At 40.3% G+C, this 15,937-nt stretch overlaps 1 protein-coding gene across 1 annotated transcript in view; it reads right to left on the minus strand.

Annotated features, from left to right (window-relative positions):
• The window catches only part of mib1 (mindbomb E3 ubiquitin protein ligase 1), a 79,657-nt gene that overhangs the window by 11,995 nt on the left and 51,725 nt on the right, over positions 1 to 15,937 (minus strand). The window contains 3 exon segments of the mRNA XM_036556600.1: positions 5,909 to 6,067; positions 8,449 to 8,535; positions 11,269 to 11,401. Of these exon segments, the coding sequence (XP_036412493.1) occupies positions 5,909 to 6,067; positions 8,449 to 8,535; positions 11,269 to 11,401 (379 nt within the window).

The raw sequence follows: 15,937 nt of genomic DNA on the forward strand, positions 1-15,937 counted from the left end.
ATTTAGCTTGAGCTCGTTCCACAATAAAGAAGAAAAATGGCCCAAAAAGTACATGTAAAAAGATCAGCAGATGAGTGGAGTCGAAATGTACTGCTGCTCCACCAGCACTCTTACAGAATTAAATGGGACATCCACACAGTAAATGGCACAGTCAATCCAAAACGCAGCGCTGAGGCGGAAAATACATTCATCTGGCATGTTTAAGTTCTGTGGAATATTCAGCAAATTAAAATGGTGATAATGGGATATTTCAGCATGCTGATTCTTCCTGGTGGAGTGGTTTTAAATGGATGGCCAAGCCCTGGGTCTACGAGCTGGATAATGGGGTGATGGCTTGATAGAGGAGAGATTTGTCACACTGTCTGTGTTAATAAATGCCAAGCCGTTGGCCTGGGAGCAGCTTTCTGCCATCGGCTGCTTGATTTACAGCAGTCACAGGAGGGGATGAGGTACAGTGACACGTCAGGGGTCAGCGAGAACGGGCAAGCTGTTGATGGCGTCTGTGGGTTGGATGTTAATCCGCAGGTCTGAGGCTAGCTGTTGGCTGTGACGGATGGAGACAGAGGGTCATGAGAATCTAACTTATATAGACTGCACAGGGGTATTAATGAGGATGAGAGACGGTGCGTAACGGCAGGTCACATTAGTTGTGTGAGATGAATTCAAATAACTGTCTGAATAAAATAGCACGTTGAGGCCATGAATGTGCAGCATTATTTAACTTGCGCAGGGCAGGCTAATGTTAATGACAAAAACAGTCCTTATAGCAGTATGTTCTCTTTCATTTAGAAATACTAGTGTTTTTCAACTTAATCTCTATCTGCTGCATTTGTTCACCCACAGCAGGTGCTCAGGCCACTTCCCACAGCTTCTATTAGAAGTGAGTCAGAGTGTTTTCTTTCATTTTTTGGATATTTACCCAATTTAGTCATTGCCAGTTCTACCCTCTAGAAAGGTTCTCCCCTTATCACATGATGCTGCCAGGCTGGGGGGAGTGGAGGCTAGCATGAGCTTCCTCTGAGACTTGTGAAGCTCCAATGCATCTTTTCAAACTTTCACTAACGCAACATCACTGGACAACTCAACATGCTTGGAGGAAAATGCTATCTGCCAATTCTGTTATGCCAACTCACAGTGGCTAGCATCGCACTGAGTGATGGAGGGTGAGGAAGACTGTCCCTCCACCCAGAGAGAGAGGGAAAGGCCTGTTATACTCTCTTGGACCCCAGGCCACGGATGGCTGTGGTATCACTGGGGACTGAATTTGGAAGCACCCAACAAGAGAACCAATGCTTGTGGCACTCCAGGTTACAGATGTGGCAGATAAAGATTAAGATGAAAAGCTGGAGTATTTCTTTAACAGTCTGACTAGGAATGCACAGATACCGATATGACGTCCAGTCCTGGCCCAATACCGTGCTCATTTACTTATACTCAAAAAATTGCACAGATACCAACATCTGATACCACATGACGTTTTAGTTTCAGTGCACAGTGTGGCACAAGTTAGCAAAGCTGTTGTAGCTCAGTTTTTCAGCGTATTTGCTCAGTCTTCTGGTGCACAGCATGTTATTTTGAATCTGTCTGTAAGGCCTGCTTTTAACATGGCATGTCAGTCAGACTGACATTTTCACACAGTGCAAGCTTATAAATCGTAGGCTTTGTCTGCACATGATGGTCTATTCAAACGTACAGTGTCGGTCACCAAAGAACATTTCTAAAATCTCAGTGTGTATGTCTGGATTTAGCGGACGTTCAACTACAGCTCAAGCAGTCGAAGAAAATTCCAACAAGACGTAAAAGTTGACAAGTAAGCTTCTCGGATGCGCTAGCCTTGGATGCGATTCTGCTGTCACTGTGCTACAGACACTGTTGTTGAAACAAATGAGGAGTGTAGGATTAAAACTATGATAAGTAGTTTACTTAAAGCTGTACAAAAGTGGCGTGGAACAAAAGCAACTCTTCTTCACTGCAATGCTACTCAAACCAAGGAAACTAATGTAGCACAGCTGGCTAACCTACTTCATTTAAAATGAGCTGTTTAACTGTTAAGGTTCAGTGGTCTCATTAACACCAACTACTACCTCATTCAAAGCAGGTTACTCAGTATGGTATTGGAATCGTTATCAGCAAGTACCTAAAAACATGTACTCATACTTGTACTCTGTCTGGGAAAAAATAGTATTGATGCACCACTACTGAGCATGGCTTGTTCTTTGACTATACTGAAAATCAGAATTCTGGCCTTACATTAAGTCACCTTATTGAAAGACTTCACCCTACTGAAAGACAGACATGTGCTGATATAAACTTTATAACAATTACCTAACCTTTTATCATGGTTTACATCACAAATTCATATTTTTTTTTCAAAAATGCCACACAGGTATGTTCTGAATGTCATGTTTTCAGGTGTATACATGTGCAACATACACAATAAAATCATTACAAACAAAAAAGATCTACATAATGATGCTCACTGTTTGTCATTATCATACAGGATCACAAGCAGTTAAGACTGGAGCGGAGAACTCTGCCATAAAGCACTGAGACCTTCATCAAGAGCTGTGAAGTTGCCCCAACAAACAGCACCAAATAAAACATTGAACATACAACCATTACCTGTAATGTACCACCATAAAAATAGCATATTCTGCATTTTACCAAAATGCCACACATATCCTCTACTGAGAGGAGAGTCATAATGGTTTTGTCTAGTAGGGCAAGGTATATGCTCATCAGGGTTGCACAAACACAGTATATTATATTGTATCAAACTGTATCACAGATTGGGACACTAAAGCACAGCTTCATTTCAAATACTCTACTTTTATAATGTTAAATGCACTAATATATCAAAAACATTAACATAATGACCTAAGGCACATTTTTGAGCCACTTATTTTTGCTGTATCGAAAATGTATCACCAATGTATTGCATCAAATTGAAAAATGAATTTTGAGAATGGCTTTTCTTCCCCCGATGGTCTGAGGGTTAGAATAGTCCACCAGTAAAACTGCAAGTTTCTTTGAAAAATGGTGGCATAAAGATTAAAGTAAATAAAAGTAAAACAGAATGATATTAGTGTGTGGAAATAAAATTTGTTCTGTACAAGCATCTGTATTTTTAGAGAAATATACCATAGAATATGTTTAATATATTGTGTATTACCTTTAACAAACACATTCAAATATTTAAGTAATTGTCTTGGTACTACAGGCTATTTACAGACAAAATATCAGTTAATATGTAAATCAGCACATACATACTGGTAACTATTGGATTTTCTCCAGTTCAGCATTGAAATGGGTTCCAAAAATCTCATAACAGTTGGATGCTATTGTCTCGCCTCTAATGCTTAAATTCACATCTCATTGCCTTCAGAGACATCAAGCTCACACCAGGAGCTGAATATGGTAAACATTACATTAGCATCAGACACGCTGAGCAGGACCGAACTGCAGTGCCTGCAATGCCCCTACAGCCTCGGTTATATGCATGGGTCTGTGTGCAAAAGCACAATTGCCTCTGTTCTTTGAGGACTGGTTTGGGAGTCAATGATTTGCTGTAAAAGTTCATAAACTGCCACTTCAGAGCGAGCGCGCATATTCTCGTTCAAACTGCCAATTTGGACCTTAATGGTCCGCGAAGAGTGATTCATTTAGCAGCTGTTAAGCTATTTTATCGCAACTCAGGCTGCCATCTTCCCTCTCACAGAGCGCTCGCTGTCTGCACGTTCCCACTTGGCTCAGTGTAACAGACGAGAACTTCCGAAAAAAGGGAACACTCCATTCCGATGACTCGGGATAGTTTCCCTGATCATGTCCCGCCTCGGTGCTTCTTACATCTGCTCTGACGGAGCTGCTGGGCCGGCTAATTCAACTCTCCCCATCGCGCTGCAGTTGGATTGGAAAAGCGAACGCGCAGCGGATCTCAATTAGGCTTCTGTCTGCCTCCTTTCTCTTCTCACTCGAGCTAGCATATGCCTCGCTAGCGCCCTCCGTTAGTGTTTGTTTAGAAGGCCAAGCCTACAGTAAGACTGTAACGGTGACTAAATAGATGATGGAAAAAAGTTTAAGCCAATATGGCTTCTATTGTTTCTCTACATCATAAAAAACAATACTGCTTGCTGCACAGACAGAATGGCAAAAGGAAAGGGGACATAGAAGGTATAATGGTTTGCTGAGTGATTAGTGAATAAATATTCAATAGATCCATAATTTATAGATATAATTGTTCACTGCAGCCATAGCGTACAATGTCTATTTGAGATTCTTGCTCTCACATTTATGCTCCCGACAAGGGCTGAATGATGTGGGGGTCAAATTTAATTGCAATTTTTCGTGTCAATATTGTGTCTGTAATTTACAAATTTACATTTGTTTTTCTGGCTTTAAAGCTCAAATACTGAATTTAGTGTGTCAGACAGTAGAGCTTCATGATTTGGGGGACATATCTAATTACGTTTTTGTCTAACCGATATTGTGACTAGGATTTAAACTGTGATCATCTATAGGCAGTTCAAAAGCTCTGAGTTACATTTCCCCACTTAAAACTTGTTGAGACAAGGTTGATAATATTGTAGGGTATAAATCAAATTGCAAAAACTGCTCTTTCAAACTGCGTTTTTGTATCTGAAAACAATCTTACAGCACTGCCAGAAGCTAAAGTTCACCACATAAAACTTGCAGGCTATAATTAAAACAGAAACTCTTGCGATTCGAAAATTGCACTACTTCTAATTTTGATTTCAATTAAAAAAATAAATCAATAAAAAAATCCCTCCAAGGGGTTGGTGTAGGACTGACTGTTTGGCACGGAGGAGAAGCCCCCTGAAGAAACCATGACAGCCACAAAAAGTCTAGGCTTCCATGGGTAATAGTGTTTCTCTGCTGTTTATATAGGCAATTTGGAACAGCGGTGCAAGCTCATTTAAGAAAAACAATGTTCCACTTTCCCTCTAATCCTGGATCAGCTTTTTTTCCTGTTATACTATGGACAAAGCTAACACCGCAACTGCAGCTTGATATGGTACAATAGGCAGAGATTATTTATAATATGACTGATCAACTACTAACCTCTTAAAGCTGATTCATAATTCACACACAAACGTCTTATTCATTTCAGTGGAGAGCTCTGTCAGACCCACACGGCTCAGGACTTGCGGTGTGCCAAAAAAATTTCAGTAGATTTATAATTCTGTCAAATGAGTCTGACCACTACATTGTTATTAGCCAATCAAGGAAGGGCAGACTGGCCTTCATCAAGAAAGTCAAACATAAAACTTTCTCCGAAGGTACAGAGGGGCAACAATTGCTGTCTGTCAGTTCTTTGAATCCAAGTCTTACAAAATAATGAATGACTACTTGGTTTTATACAGTGAAGATTTTGTAGTTTGTAGTTTACATTGTTCAAGCAAGAAGGCAAAATAAAAAAAAAAAGTATGGAGCTTGTAAGTAACTTGATAAGTCTATATTCTGTTCTAAGTGTGAGTTTTTGGTGTAACATTCAATAAAAATAAAATGCCCTAGATTTATCTGATATGGTTCACATTCATTTCCATCATTTTCATAATAGAAACGACACAGAAACATCCACAAGCAGCAAAAGAGAAATGTGGTGTGGCACAATCGGGTAAAAATAAAAACAAGTACCAAAAGCATAGTTCAGGCCATGACCTGCACACCTCAAACATCAACTATGTAGCGTACGAATCTGAGAAACTGCGCATCAAGCAAACGCTGATTGGCTATCACGAGGGTGGGAAAAGATCAAAACACACACGTCCTTTTAACAGAATCACCCCCGACTGGTAAACCTGGTGCCAAAAATACCATAATAAATGTACTGTCATCCCTCCTGCAGTAGAAGCATCTGCACTGATTGAAGGTGAAATGCCATGAGTACCGTGTTCTTGGAGGGCTCCCAGGGTTCCACCTTGCTGACGTCTTGCATGTCCTGGAGCTGGCGTAGCTGGGACAGCGTGTGGTGACGCAGGGCCTCGTGCAGTGGCGTGTCCCCATCCTTGTCCTGCACATCCAGCTTAGCCTCAGCTCTAACCAGCAGCTGCACATCAACACAGAGAACTCAAATTAACTCAGCTGGAGGAGCCACTGAGCCTGTAAATGAGACTCCTATATGAGCCTATTTACAGGCATTCTAGAATGTGAGAGCTACATGGCTTACTTTGTACTTGGGAGAATAAAGGGGTTCTATTTATCCCTATAGAACTGTATAAACATGAAAACAATATCGTAAACATGTAAAAAAACTGAGAAATTCAAAGGATTCAAGCTATTTACCCAATGCACTTATCCAGAACATAAGTCACAAATTTCGATCAAATTCCAACATTAAATGCACATATACACAAATTAATAATGCTTGAGGAATGCATTTAAATCATAGGGTAACTAAGCCCACTAATAGGGCTGTCAAAGTCATGAAAGTTTAGCTGATAATTAAATTACGATTAAAGATTTAACTAAGATTTTTATTTTTTTTTTTAACTAAAGAACAAGCCTGCAGTGGCCAAATTAACTATTTAGCCATCTTGCTTTCTAGCTATGTTTCCTAAATTAAATGTCTACGGTTACACAGATACATATGTAGTGTTTCCCAAAGCTGCATTTTTTACTTGAAAATAAGTGAATATATAAGCAAAAGAAAGCTAGCATATATGCTAAAAATGCTACAATGAGCAAGCTAACAAACATTACTTGTGCTGCGCTCTAAACATGTTAGAGCATCAAGTAGTCATGAGGCTCATGATGTGTCTCAATGTATGCATTTTGTCCTGCTTTCTTTTATGTATATTTATTTGCCTCAACCCAGCACACCCAATTCACGTTTTGCTGGTTGCAGCGTATCTGAAATCTAATGACAGTAGAAAATAACTGCAGTCAGCTAAAATAACTGTGATCAGTTCAAATAACTGCAATTAGACAATTATGTAATAATTGTGACAGGTCTACCCCCAAGATAAAATGCCCCCCAACATTATTTTCTCTCCAGGTCAAATGGTGGTGCCGAATGTAATCTCAATTCACATCTAATCTTAACTTATCTAAACTCAATTGATCTAAACTCATTTACTGACGGGCTAATTAATGAGGGAAGCTAGTCTTATTAATTCTAATACTTCATATAGACGACTGCATGGTGACCTGTGCTTTAATAACAAGTTGTACATGAAAAGCTGTTGTCATGGGGCTTATGGAGAAAGCCATACACTAGGTTTTGAGAGAAACCCCTCTCCAGGTGAAAGTGAAAATTTAGATCTTAAGGGAAAGACATTCCACCAGACACAGGGCAAAAAGACCCCTTTAACAAACTGCCTCAAATACATTATTCACATAATTCATCATATTAAAGATGCAAAGCTGGAGTTTCACTGACTGCTTGGCATTAGCATTACAGGCTAGCTACAGCGATCATTAGCTTTTAAAGACTTTTGTGCTACAAAAATAAAACAGTTTGCTGTTCCAGTTTACTTCCCATAACTATGAGTAGGCCACACTGTCCTGCATGTGCTAAATCCATCCACAGGTGTGATTTAGCTTTACAGTAAATGGTCACTGTTACTCAGAAGACTTTCATCCCCTATTATTATAAAAACCTTTTTATTATACATAATTTTCCACGTTGGAAGCTGTAGATCAAAACAGAAATCATTCCGGACATTTCATGCTAGACTCCACTGAAGAATGCAAGTTCCTCCACTGTCACTAAATCAAGAGATGCAATCCTCTGACATATCCACAAGATGGCACTCTTCCCACCTTTCCCCTCGCATGTCTTCTACCTCAGGACTGAACTAATTGAATGGAATGGGCTAATTCTACTGCAGGAGGCTGTGCATCTTAAAGCCTTGCTCGGCTCCTCTGATGGTTACCTCTCGTATGTGCGCAAGTGTTGGGAGAAGGACGCCAGAACAGGAGATGAGAGATGGGTAGGGGTGCAAAAATGGACCGTCACATCAATCAGAAGGTGCACTGATTTCATGTTAGAATGGATTACTGTTATATTTAATAAAGTAAATCCTCTTATTTTGGACAAGAATTCTCATGATAATGTAAAAGTGATTAAAAAAAATGTAAAACAAAAGCTTGGCCTATTGTTTCATCTACATCTCACCATAGTACATATAATTAGTGTCTTTCTTTCTTTTTTTTTTTTTTATTCACTCAATTCCTCCCAAATTTTAGTTATTATCTAGTCCAATCACCTAGATAGGTCTCCCCACAACACAGTGCTACCAACCTGGAAGGGTGAGGGCTAAGTAGAGTGTATCTTTAACCACTTTGAAATTTGAGATTTCTTTATGCATGAACTTGTTTGGAAGTAACTAATTTGGAAGTAACTAAGAGATTTGTAACCCTAAACAACCCTTCGGTCAGCAGGAGAGGGAGAAAGACAGGGAGATGGAGCTGGGAGAGACTGCTTACCCGCACGATCTGAGTGTGCTGCCGCTCCACGGCCAAGTGCAACGCCGTCTGCTGGTTTACATTCTGTATGTCAAGACTGGCACTTCCCTGGAAGGGAGAACGGCAGAGACAAAGATTTAGCCTGCAGCACTTAATCACATTTGGCTGAGTGTGTTCTGTCTGGACGTCAGCTCTCTCACGGTACAAAATACTTTCAATCAAACCCCATTAGGGAGATGGCATAAGCATGGATCCACTACCAATGGACTAGGCAATAAAATATGCAGCTCTGTGTGAAGAATAAAAGTGTAAAAATGCATGAATGAAGCTATGTTTTGGAACATTTTAAAAGATTATAATTAAGTATTTGTTCATTTCTGACCATAATAAAAATTTTTGAAACATGGATTTTCTGTAAATAATCCAAGTAACATATGTCTATTCAGCAGATTTTTAAAAATTATTCTAAACTGCAGTAAAATAACCAATCTGTGGTGAAATTTGAGGCTTTTTGGAGCACTGAATAACTTACTAAAGAATCTAAAGTGAACTTACACCACTAGAAACCTGCACAATAAATAACCTTTCTGGATGCACCTGACCTTTAACAGACAAATGGGATGGCTATCTTCACATATGCACCTTACACATACATTATTCACCCCCTAATCACCCATTTTGAATACATTTGTTTTGCATTGCATGATTCACACCACTGCTACGAGCATGCTTCGAAAGCTGCTCCCACAGGCTGTGTTCAGAAATGCGAGCTATTGGGCCGTAATGGTAATTTGTATTCAGATATTCCCTGGATGAAACCCCTTAGCAACACAGCCTCTCTGCACTGCTGCAGTGCAGCTCCTACTGCGGCTCAGCAGCGGAGGCTAAAGTCACTGGTGTGAACCCCCTCTCTCCCTCTGCCTTCCTACCGGCACGGCAGTTAACAGACAAAAGGGACAACCTGAGCCAGCACGGCAGCCTTGCACTGCCGCTGGAGTGTTGCAACAGCGGTGTCACTGAGCTGTGACACAATGCTGAGGCAAAAAAAATGTGGTGGTGCACTACGGTGGGCCGCAGGGAAATGCTCAGTCAATGTGACTTTAAAAGATGCAGGGCATGTCAATTGACCTATCCAGGCTCTGCTCACAAATACACCATTTTGTAGAAAGTGCTGTAAATACGAGTTGAAATTAAATCATACACAATAAATGTAGCCATTTAGAACACAATGTTTTCATTTTGTAGAAAAAGAAACTTAGTTGTGTGCTACAATTTCTTATTAGGCTGAATGGAACTCCTAATATTCTGTAAAGCTTGTCCAACCTAGTTGGAAAAAGTTGCTATGAAAGCATGCATAGACAGATTAATTCAATAGCTGAATCAGGGCCCAGATTCACAAAAGTATCTTAAAGAAAACCTTAATGTTTTTTTTTCTGCATTTTCTTAACTTCATTCTTAAGAACAATTCTATTCAAATCAAGTTGTATTCTTGAAAAAAAAAATCTAACATTTTCTTAACCTCACTATAGCCTCACACTTATCTTAGACTGTAAAAACTGATGAATTGATAAGGAAAGCCTGAGTTCCACAATATAATTTATGATTATTAAAATAAACCATGGAAGATTTTTTTCTGTTGGCTATTTCCTCACAATCACTTATCATTGTTTGCTATTTTTTATAAATATTAGGTTTCATTCTGTATTTCCTCTACTTTGTTGTCCTCTGACAATAAAATTAAACTGAATAACCAGTTAACCCAAATAACACTTAATTCAAATCCAAAATGTATTGCACGTCGTTCATGTCAAGCTAGAAAAGGCAACATGATATCAACAGGCTCTATGACAAAAATAAATAAATAAAAAGCCCCCATAAGAAAACAAGATCTTCTTAAGAAAAAACTTGATGAAGCTTAAGAAAATAATAAAGACTTTTTAAAAGAACATTTGTGGGCTTTTCTCAATAATTGCATTTAAGAACACTTGGTGGTTGGTGCAGTGTAGTGTAGTGTAGTGTAGTCGGTAACACCTCTGCCTTCTACGCTGTAGACTGGGGTTCAATCCCTGCCTTGGTAAGCACCCTACACTATACCAATAAGAGTCCTCGGGCAAGACTCTTAACACTACCTTCGCCTACCTATGTAAAATGCTCAAATTGTAAGTCGCTCTGGATAAGAGCATCTGCCAAATGCCGTAAATGCGTACATTTGCACATGTTTGTAGCTGCAGGCCATGGTTTGAGCTGCACAGTCCAGAACTCTGTTGTTCTTGCCCTTTTGAGCCACAAAGCAGGGTTTCTCAGTTTCTCAGTCAAATATCTTAAGGATAAACTCAAGCTTGCCCAAAAAGGAGAAAAGGGACACTGAGATTGGACAATCCTCACTGGGCTTAAGCCATCCAGCTGTACTACTGAATTCTGCCTTTTGAAATACGTCCCTGACGCGTAACTATATGTACATCTTATGATGTAAAGAGAAAATCTGGTTACTGCAAACAGTGACGCAGTGACACAGCAGGCACTGCTCTACAAAGAAAAAAAAGTGTTACACATTGTTTTAAATAAAGCTAAAAGCTCTTTCTAGCTGATTCTTCACTCCTTTCGCTGCATCTCACACGCAGTGAATCTCTTGAGTGCCATGAGAGTTCCCAAAAAGAGCTTTTGTAAAACTATAATTATCCTAACTGGATCAATTACCAGCCTTAACTAATGCTGACCATTATATGTGCACAAGTGCTTTCACACTTCTAAATGGATTGGGTAAACCTACTGGATTACTGGTACTGCGGGATGGGTTATAAGGCATGTATAGCGCGCAGATTTTTGTTTCTGAGTGGCTACCTGGTGTACTAGAAGTTCTGCCACCTCCACGTGATTGTTCAGAGCAGCCAGGTGAAGGGCAGTGTACCCATCATCCTTCTTCTCATCCACTATCCAGGGCCTGGGCAGTTTGGACAACAGCACACGCATGGCACTATGTGAGAGAGACACAAAAGAAAGAGAGAAAGAGAAAGGGAAAGTTATTTCCTGAATACAAATTTTCTTAAACCAGGGGAAACACAGTAAACTTACATACAGCAAGTGTGACTTTTCAGCTGAAAAAACGTGATTTTTAATCATTTAAGGCAGACGCAAAAAAGGCGCTACTTCTGCAGTTTTATCTACTCTTTTCCGTTAATTACCCCAGTAAAATTATAAGCTTTTGAGGTGTTCTGCTACCATCTTGACGAATATTTACTTGGACTGCAACCATGACAATGAATCATCAGTTTCGGACTCAGTGTGAAAGACAGCATTAATATGCATGTGTTCGTGCTCAAAACCTGATGCATGCGGATTCGGTATGAACACGCCTTGATAAATCTTTGCTAAAATGTGAATTCAAAGCATAGTCTTCTGACAATCTCGAAGGATCACAGCAAAACAGAGGACGTATGATTTTAAACAATCTAACTAAATAAAAAAACGGGCAGAAAATATACATGAACTAAAGAAACGTTTAGCCTATGAAGAGAACATAGATGTTTCTATGACCTAATACCAGTCTGTGTTAATGGAGAGCTTGCTGTGTAGGATTTGAAGGTTATATGGAGGGTACTGTGCCCCAGGAAGCAGGGAGAGAGATTCTGCAGAAAAGCCGATGGAGTCTGGGATCAGCTTTCTAAACCTCCTCCCAGATCCTCTCTATTACGAGCAAAACACTGAGGCTGACCCTGGATCAGACACTAGGGGCAGAGTGTGCGTCTCCAAGCTGCATGGGAATCTGCACAGCAGCACCTTGTAATGGGAGAGGCAAGACGAGCCTCGAGCATCTGACAAGAGAGACGAGGGAGAGGATCGTTTACAGCTCACGAATCGGGGGGTGGGTAAAAAGAAGTTAGAAAGAGGGTTGTTTATGATATTTACAGCACATTCCATTAACAGAATAATCCAGAAACTTCATTTGCTTTATCTGTATTGTACAGTCACTTACCATAGACAATTTTGATGTGTTTCTCTGTACTTAGTAACAGAACTCGTTGACTTGAAAAACACCTACATTTGAAGCCAAAGGGCAGTTAATGCAGCACCTGCTCACTGGCTCCAATTATAAGTGTACAGTATAATTAACTATACAATACAGATTTGGCAGAAAGAAATTAGCTTGAAAAATGCTGGAATAAATATACTTAACATTACATTCAGGGAGCAATTTTTTTGGGATGGACTAATGTATATTTATAATAATATAATATAAATTATAAATAATGCATTATACTGAATCACTGAATTGCAGTTATTGAGTGAGTGAAAAAAAATACCACTGTACCTCAAGACATTCTCAATACACAACGTGCACCATGATATTTAGTTTTTCTAAACTTTGATAAGTTGGAACCATTAATGCCACATGTAAAATAAACACTATCAAAACTATGAAAACAGTGATTTTTATTCCACATTCCACATTTTGCAGTGCTCCGAATTCAACTAAACAGGCCTAAATTATGCTCCTTTCAATGAAACATGCAGTTGGTCAGTGTTCTATACTGACACCACTAACAATATGTGCAGAAAAGCATGTAATTTATCATGATAACAATAAACATTGTCATACTCCTATTTGCAGCATATCTTACTGTATCACAGCCAGCGTGTTAGCATGGGGCTGACACATTAGTTTGTAGCTATAACATTAGACCAGGACACTATGTGGTTCACATCGCTGGAAATCAGTTTTTGACTAGGTTTTAAACCAAGACTTGAGCCAAATCAAGATGTCCAGCAAAGTGAGCAGGAGAGCAGGGACAGGATGCAGAGAAAATAAAGAAGGGGGAGAAGAAAAGAAAAGAATGTGTAGTGCAAACAGATCAATATAATGCCGGTGATGAGGCAGGTAGTGGAGTTCAGCAGCCTCTGGAGTTGTGCTTTAGCTACAGGGTGGATTCTGCTAAAGCCAGTGTATGTTCTTTTTTTTTTCCTGAGAGTGAGCGAGAGTGAGAGTAAGAGAGAGAGAGAGCGAGAGAGAGAATGAATATCAGCAGCAGCACTGTACACACTCTGAGGGATGCAGAGCCAGGCAGCTGTACTGCAGTGTGTACATGCTGTACACAAAAACGCACATAGCCTAGAGTGATATTGGAACACTGACTTGAAAATCTGTCGTGTAAACTCTGGTCCTCATCTTGTGACCACATTTCCAGGGAATGTGTAGCTTTTGCAGCCTTAACAACAAAATGGTCAACTATTGCACGTGTATGCCAGTATGCATAACAGTTTTAATGTCACATTCCTACATTCCCACCAGCATCCCAAAATGCTCCAAGTTATTCCCTTGGCACAAACATCTGTAGACGCCCATTTGGTTTATTCTTTTCTCTAGCGGTGCACTAGGCTTGTAAGAGCTGAGCACTTGAAGTTCACTGCTTTGGCGAAAGCCCTGCAATGATGGGACAGCATCCCAGAAAGGAAAGGTTCACTGTTGGATAAAGGCAGTTAAAAGCCTTGCCATCCTGATTGTTGGTCACATGTCCCAGGAGCAGGGCTAGCCTGGTATTAGCCTGGATGAACGGACAGCCCCTCCGCTAGCTGGGAGGATTGACAGGCTCCCTGCCAGGCCGGTAGAAATAGGCGGGCATTAATATTAATTCAGCTTGCTGGCACTGCTGCATTGCAGTTAGCTTGTCTGATGGACAGGAGTTCAAAAGAAGCAGGAATTGCAGGATTTTGAGGCAAGCTCCGCTTTTAAGACGCTCTAGAAAATTATACTTTGCTTGGAAATGGAATTTCCCTTTTTGCAAAGGGGCTATTTTTTGTCAAGCGTTCTGCTTTCGATTTGCCTGGAGTGAGGCAGGGATGAGATTGGGTGGGAACAAGGTTAAGGGATTCGCTGACAGGGAAACTAGCAGGTTTAAGAGGCCGTCAACGCAGAACGATAGGGGAGAAGAAAAAGAGGGAGAAGTGAGGTGAAGGAGAGGCGTGATGGAACTGGGTCACCCTGTGAGATGCAAAGGTCCCTCAGGAGCGCACCGGCGGCCTGTTGTCTCAGGCAGCCGCGCAGTAATTTGTCATAGAGCGGGAGCTCGCTGCCGTTGAGAGGGTAGCGCTAACGCCATGTGATGCTATGCCATCTTTGAGGAGGCCAGGCAACCTCGCTGAGGCAGCAGGGAGGGAAATGATCACAAGGCCTAACCTTATGTTGAGGCAATCGCACTCAAAACGAGTAACTATACCCAAGTATATCCAAGTAATCATGAATACTGATGATACATGTAGCAAAGAAATATTTGGACAGGGTCGTGTTCTCCCCATTAAAGCGGCTTGTTACAAATACCAGTACTCGCACTGTTATTCAAACTATCATAACAGTTTGTCAAGACATCTGTTTTGTCTCAAGGTCAGATGAACATACATTTTGTACCGAATGCTAAAGCAAAAACTGATTTGAAAGGCTATAAAATACAACACAGCGGCACTTGATTCTTTTATATCTGCTGCCATTTGTTTATTATTATTAAAAGCCATGGAGAGAGCAACCTGATTGCTCCCTATGTAAGCACACGCAAGAGACACATGCATACAGTTTTCAACAGTATAATGAGGGCGGTTAAGGACTAAGGAGGGGAACCAATGGCTACCTAATAAAGAGTGGTTTGTTAGGAGTCGTGGCTTGCATAATTTCCTCTTCAATGTGACCTTCCTCTGCATTCATCTTCATTCGTCCAGTGGGTGTGTGCTTTGATTTAGCAGTATTAGCATAAAACGTGGGTTCCACCTTTGAATTTCTAAAGAGCTGGATGTTGCCACTGAGCAGTCTACACTGTGATCAGTGCGAGCGTTTGTATTCTTAGGCTGGCAAAAGCGCAAGGTCAATGGAAAAGAGCAGCTTGCATGACACCTCACTTTAACAAAGCATTCACTTAGCATTACAGATATGTCCTTCTTACACAAATCGCTCCCAGTCAACGAGGGACCCAATGGCACAGTAATATCCATGACCCAATTATATATACTCTGCTCCTCCAGGCATGCTGATAAAAGACTCGTTCCTTTTAAAACTGCTTCACTCTCATAGCAACAAATTTGAACGTCTCGCAGACCTTAAACCAAGAACTACAGGAAATAATTTGAGACGATTCTTCCTACACAGATAATGAAGTTAATGACTAACTGAAAAATGAATCATGTCACCAACATGCAGGTTGCAATACGTATTAGGTCTATGTTTCTAGTGATAAAACACATTTTTAAATTAAATGAGAAAAGAAGGAATTCATTCCAGTGGGGTTTCATATATATCGTCGTTGTTCCAACAAAACCTCATAACTCCAAGATCATGCGTTTTCATACAGTGTGAGCATATAAATCGTAAGCTTTGTCTGTGCATGATGGTCTATTCAAAGATACAGTGCGAGTCAACAAAGAATAAGGTTTCTAAAATTACACATTTATCTACAGCTAAACCAGCCAACCAGCCAAAAAGACTCTAACAACGTAAACATGAGCTCTTCAGACGCATCAGCCTTGGATG

The sequence above is a fragment of the Colossoma macropomum genome, unplaced genomic scaffold (assembly GCF_904425465.1).
Source record: "Colossoma macropomum unplaced genomic scaffold, Colossoma_macropomum, whole genome shotgun sequence".
Classification (NCBI taxonomy): Eukaryota; Metazoa; Chordata; class Actinopteri; order Characiformes; family Serrasalmidae; genus Colossoma; species Colossoma macropomum.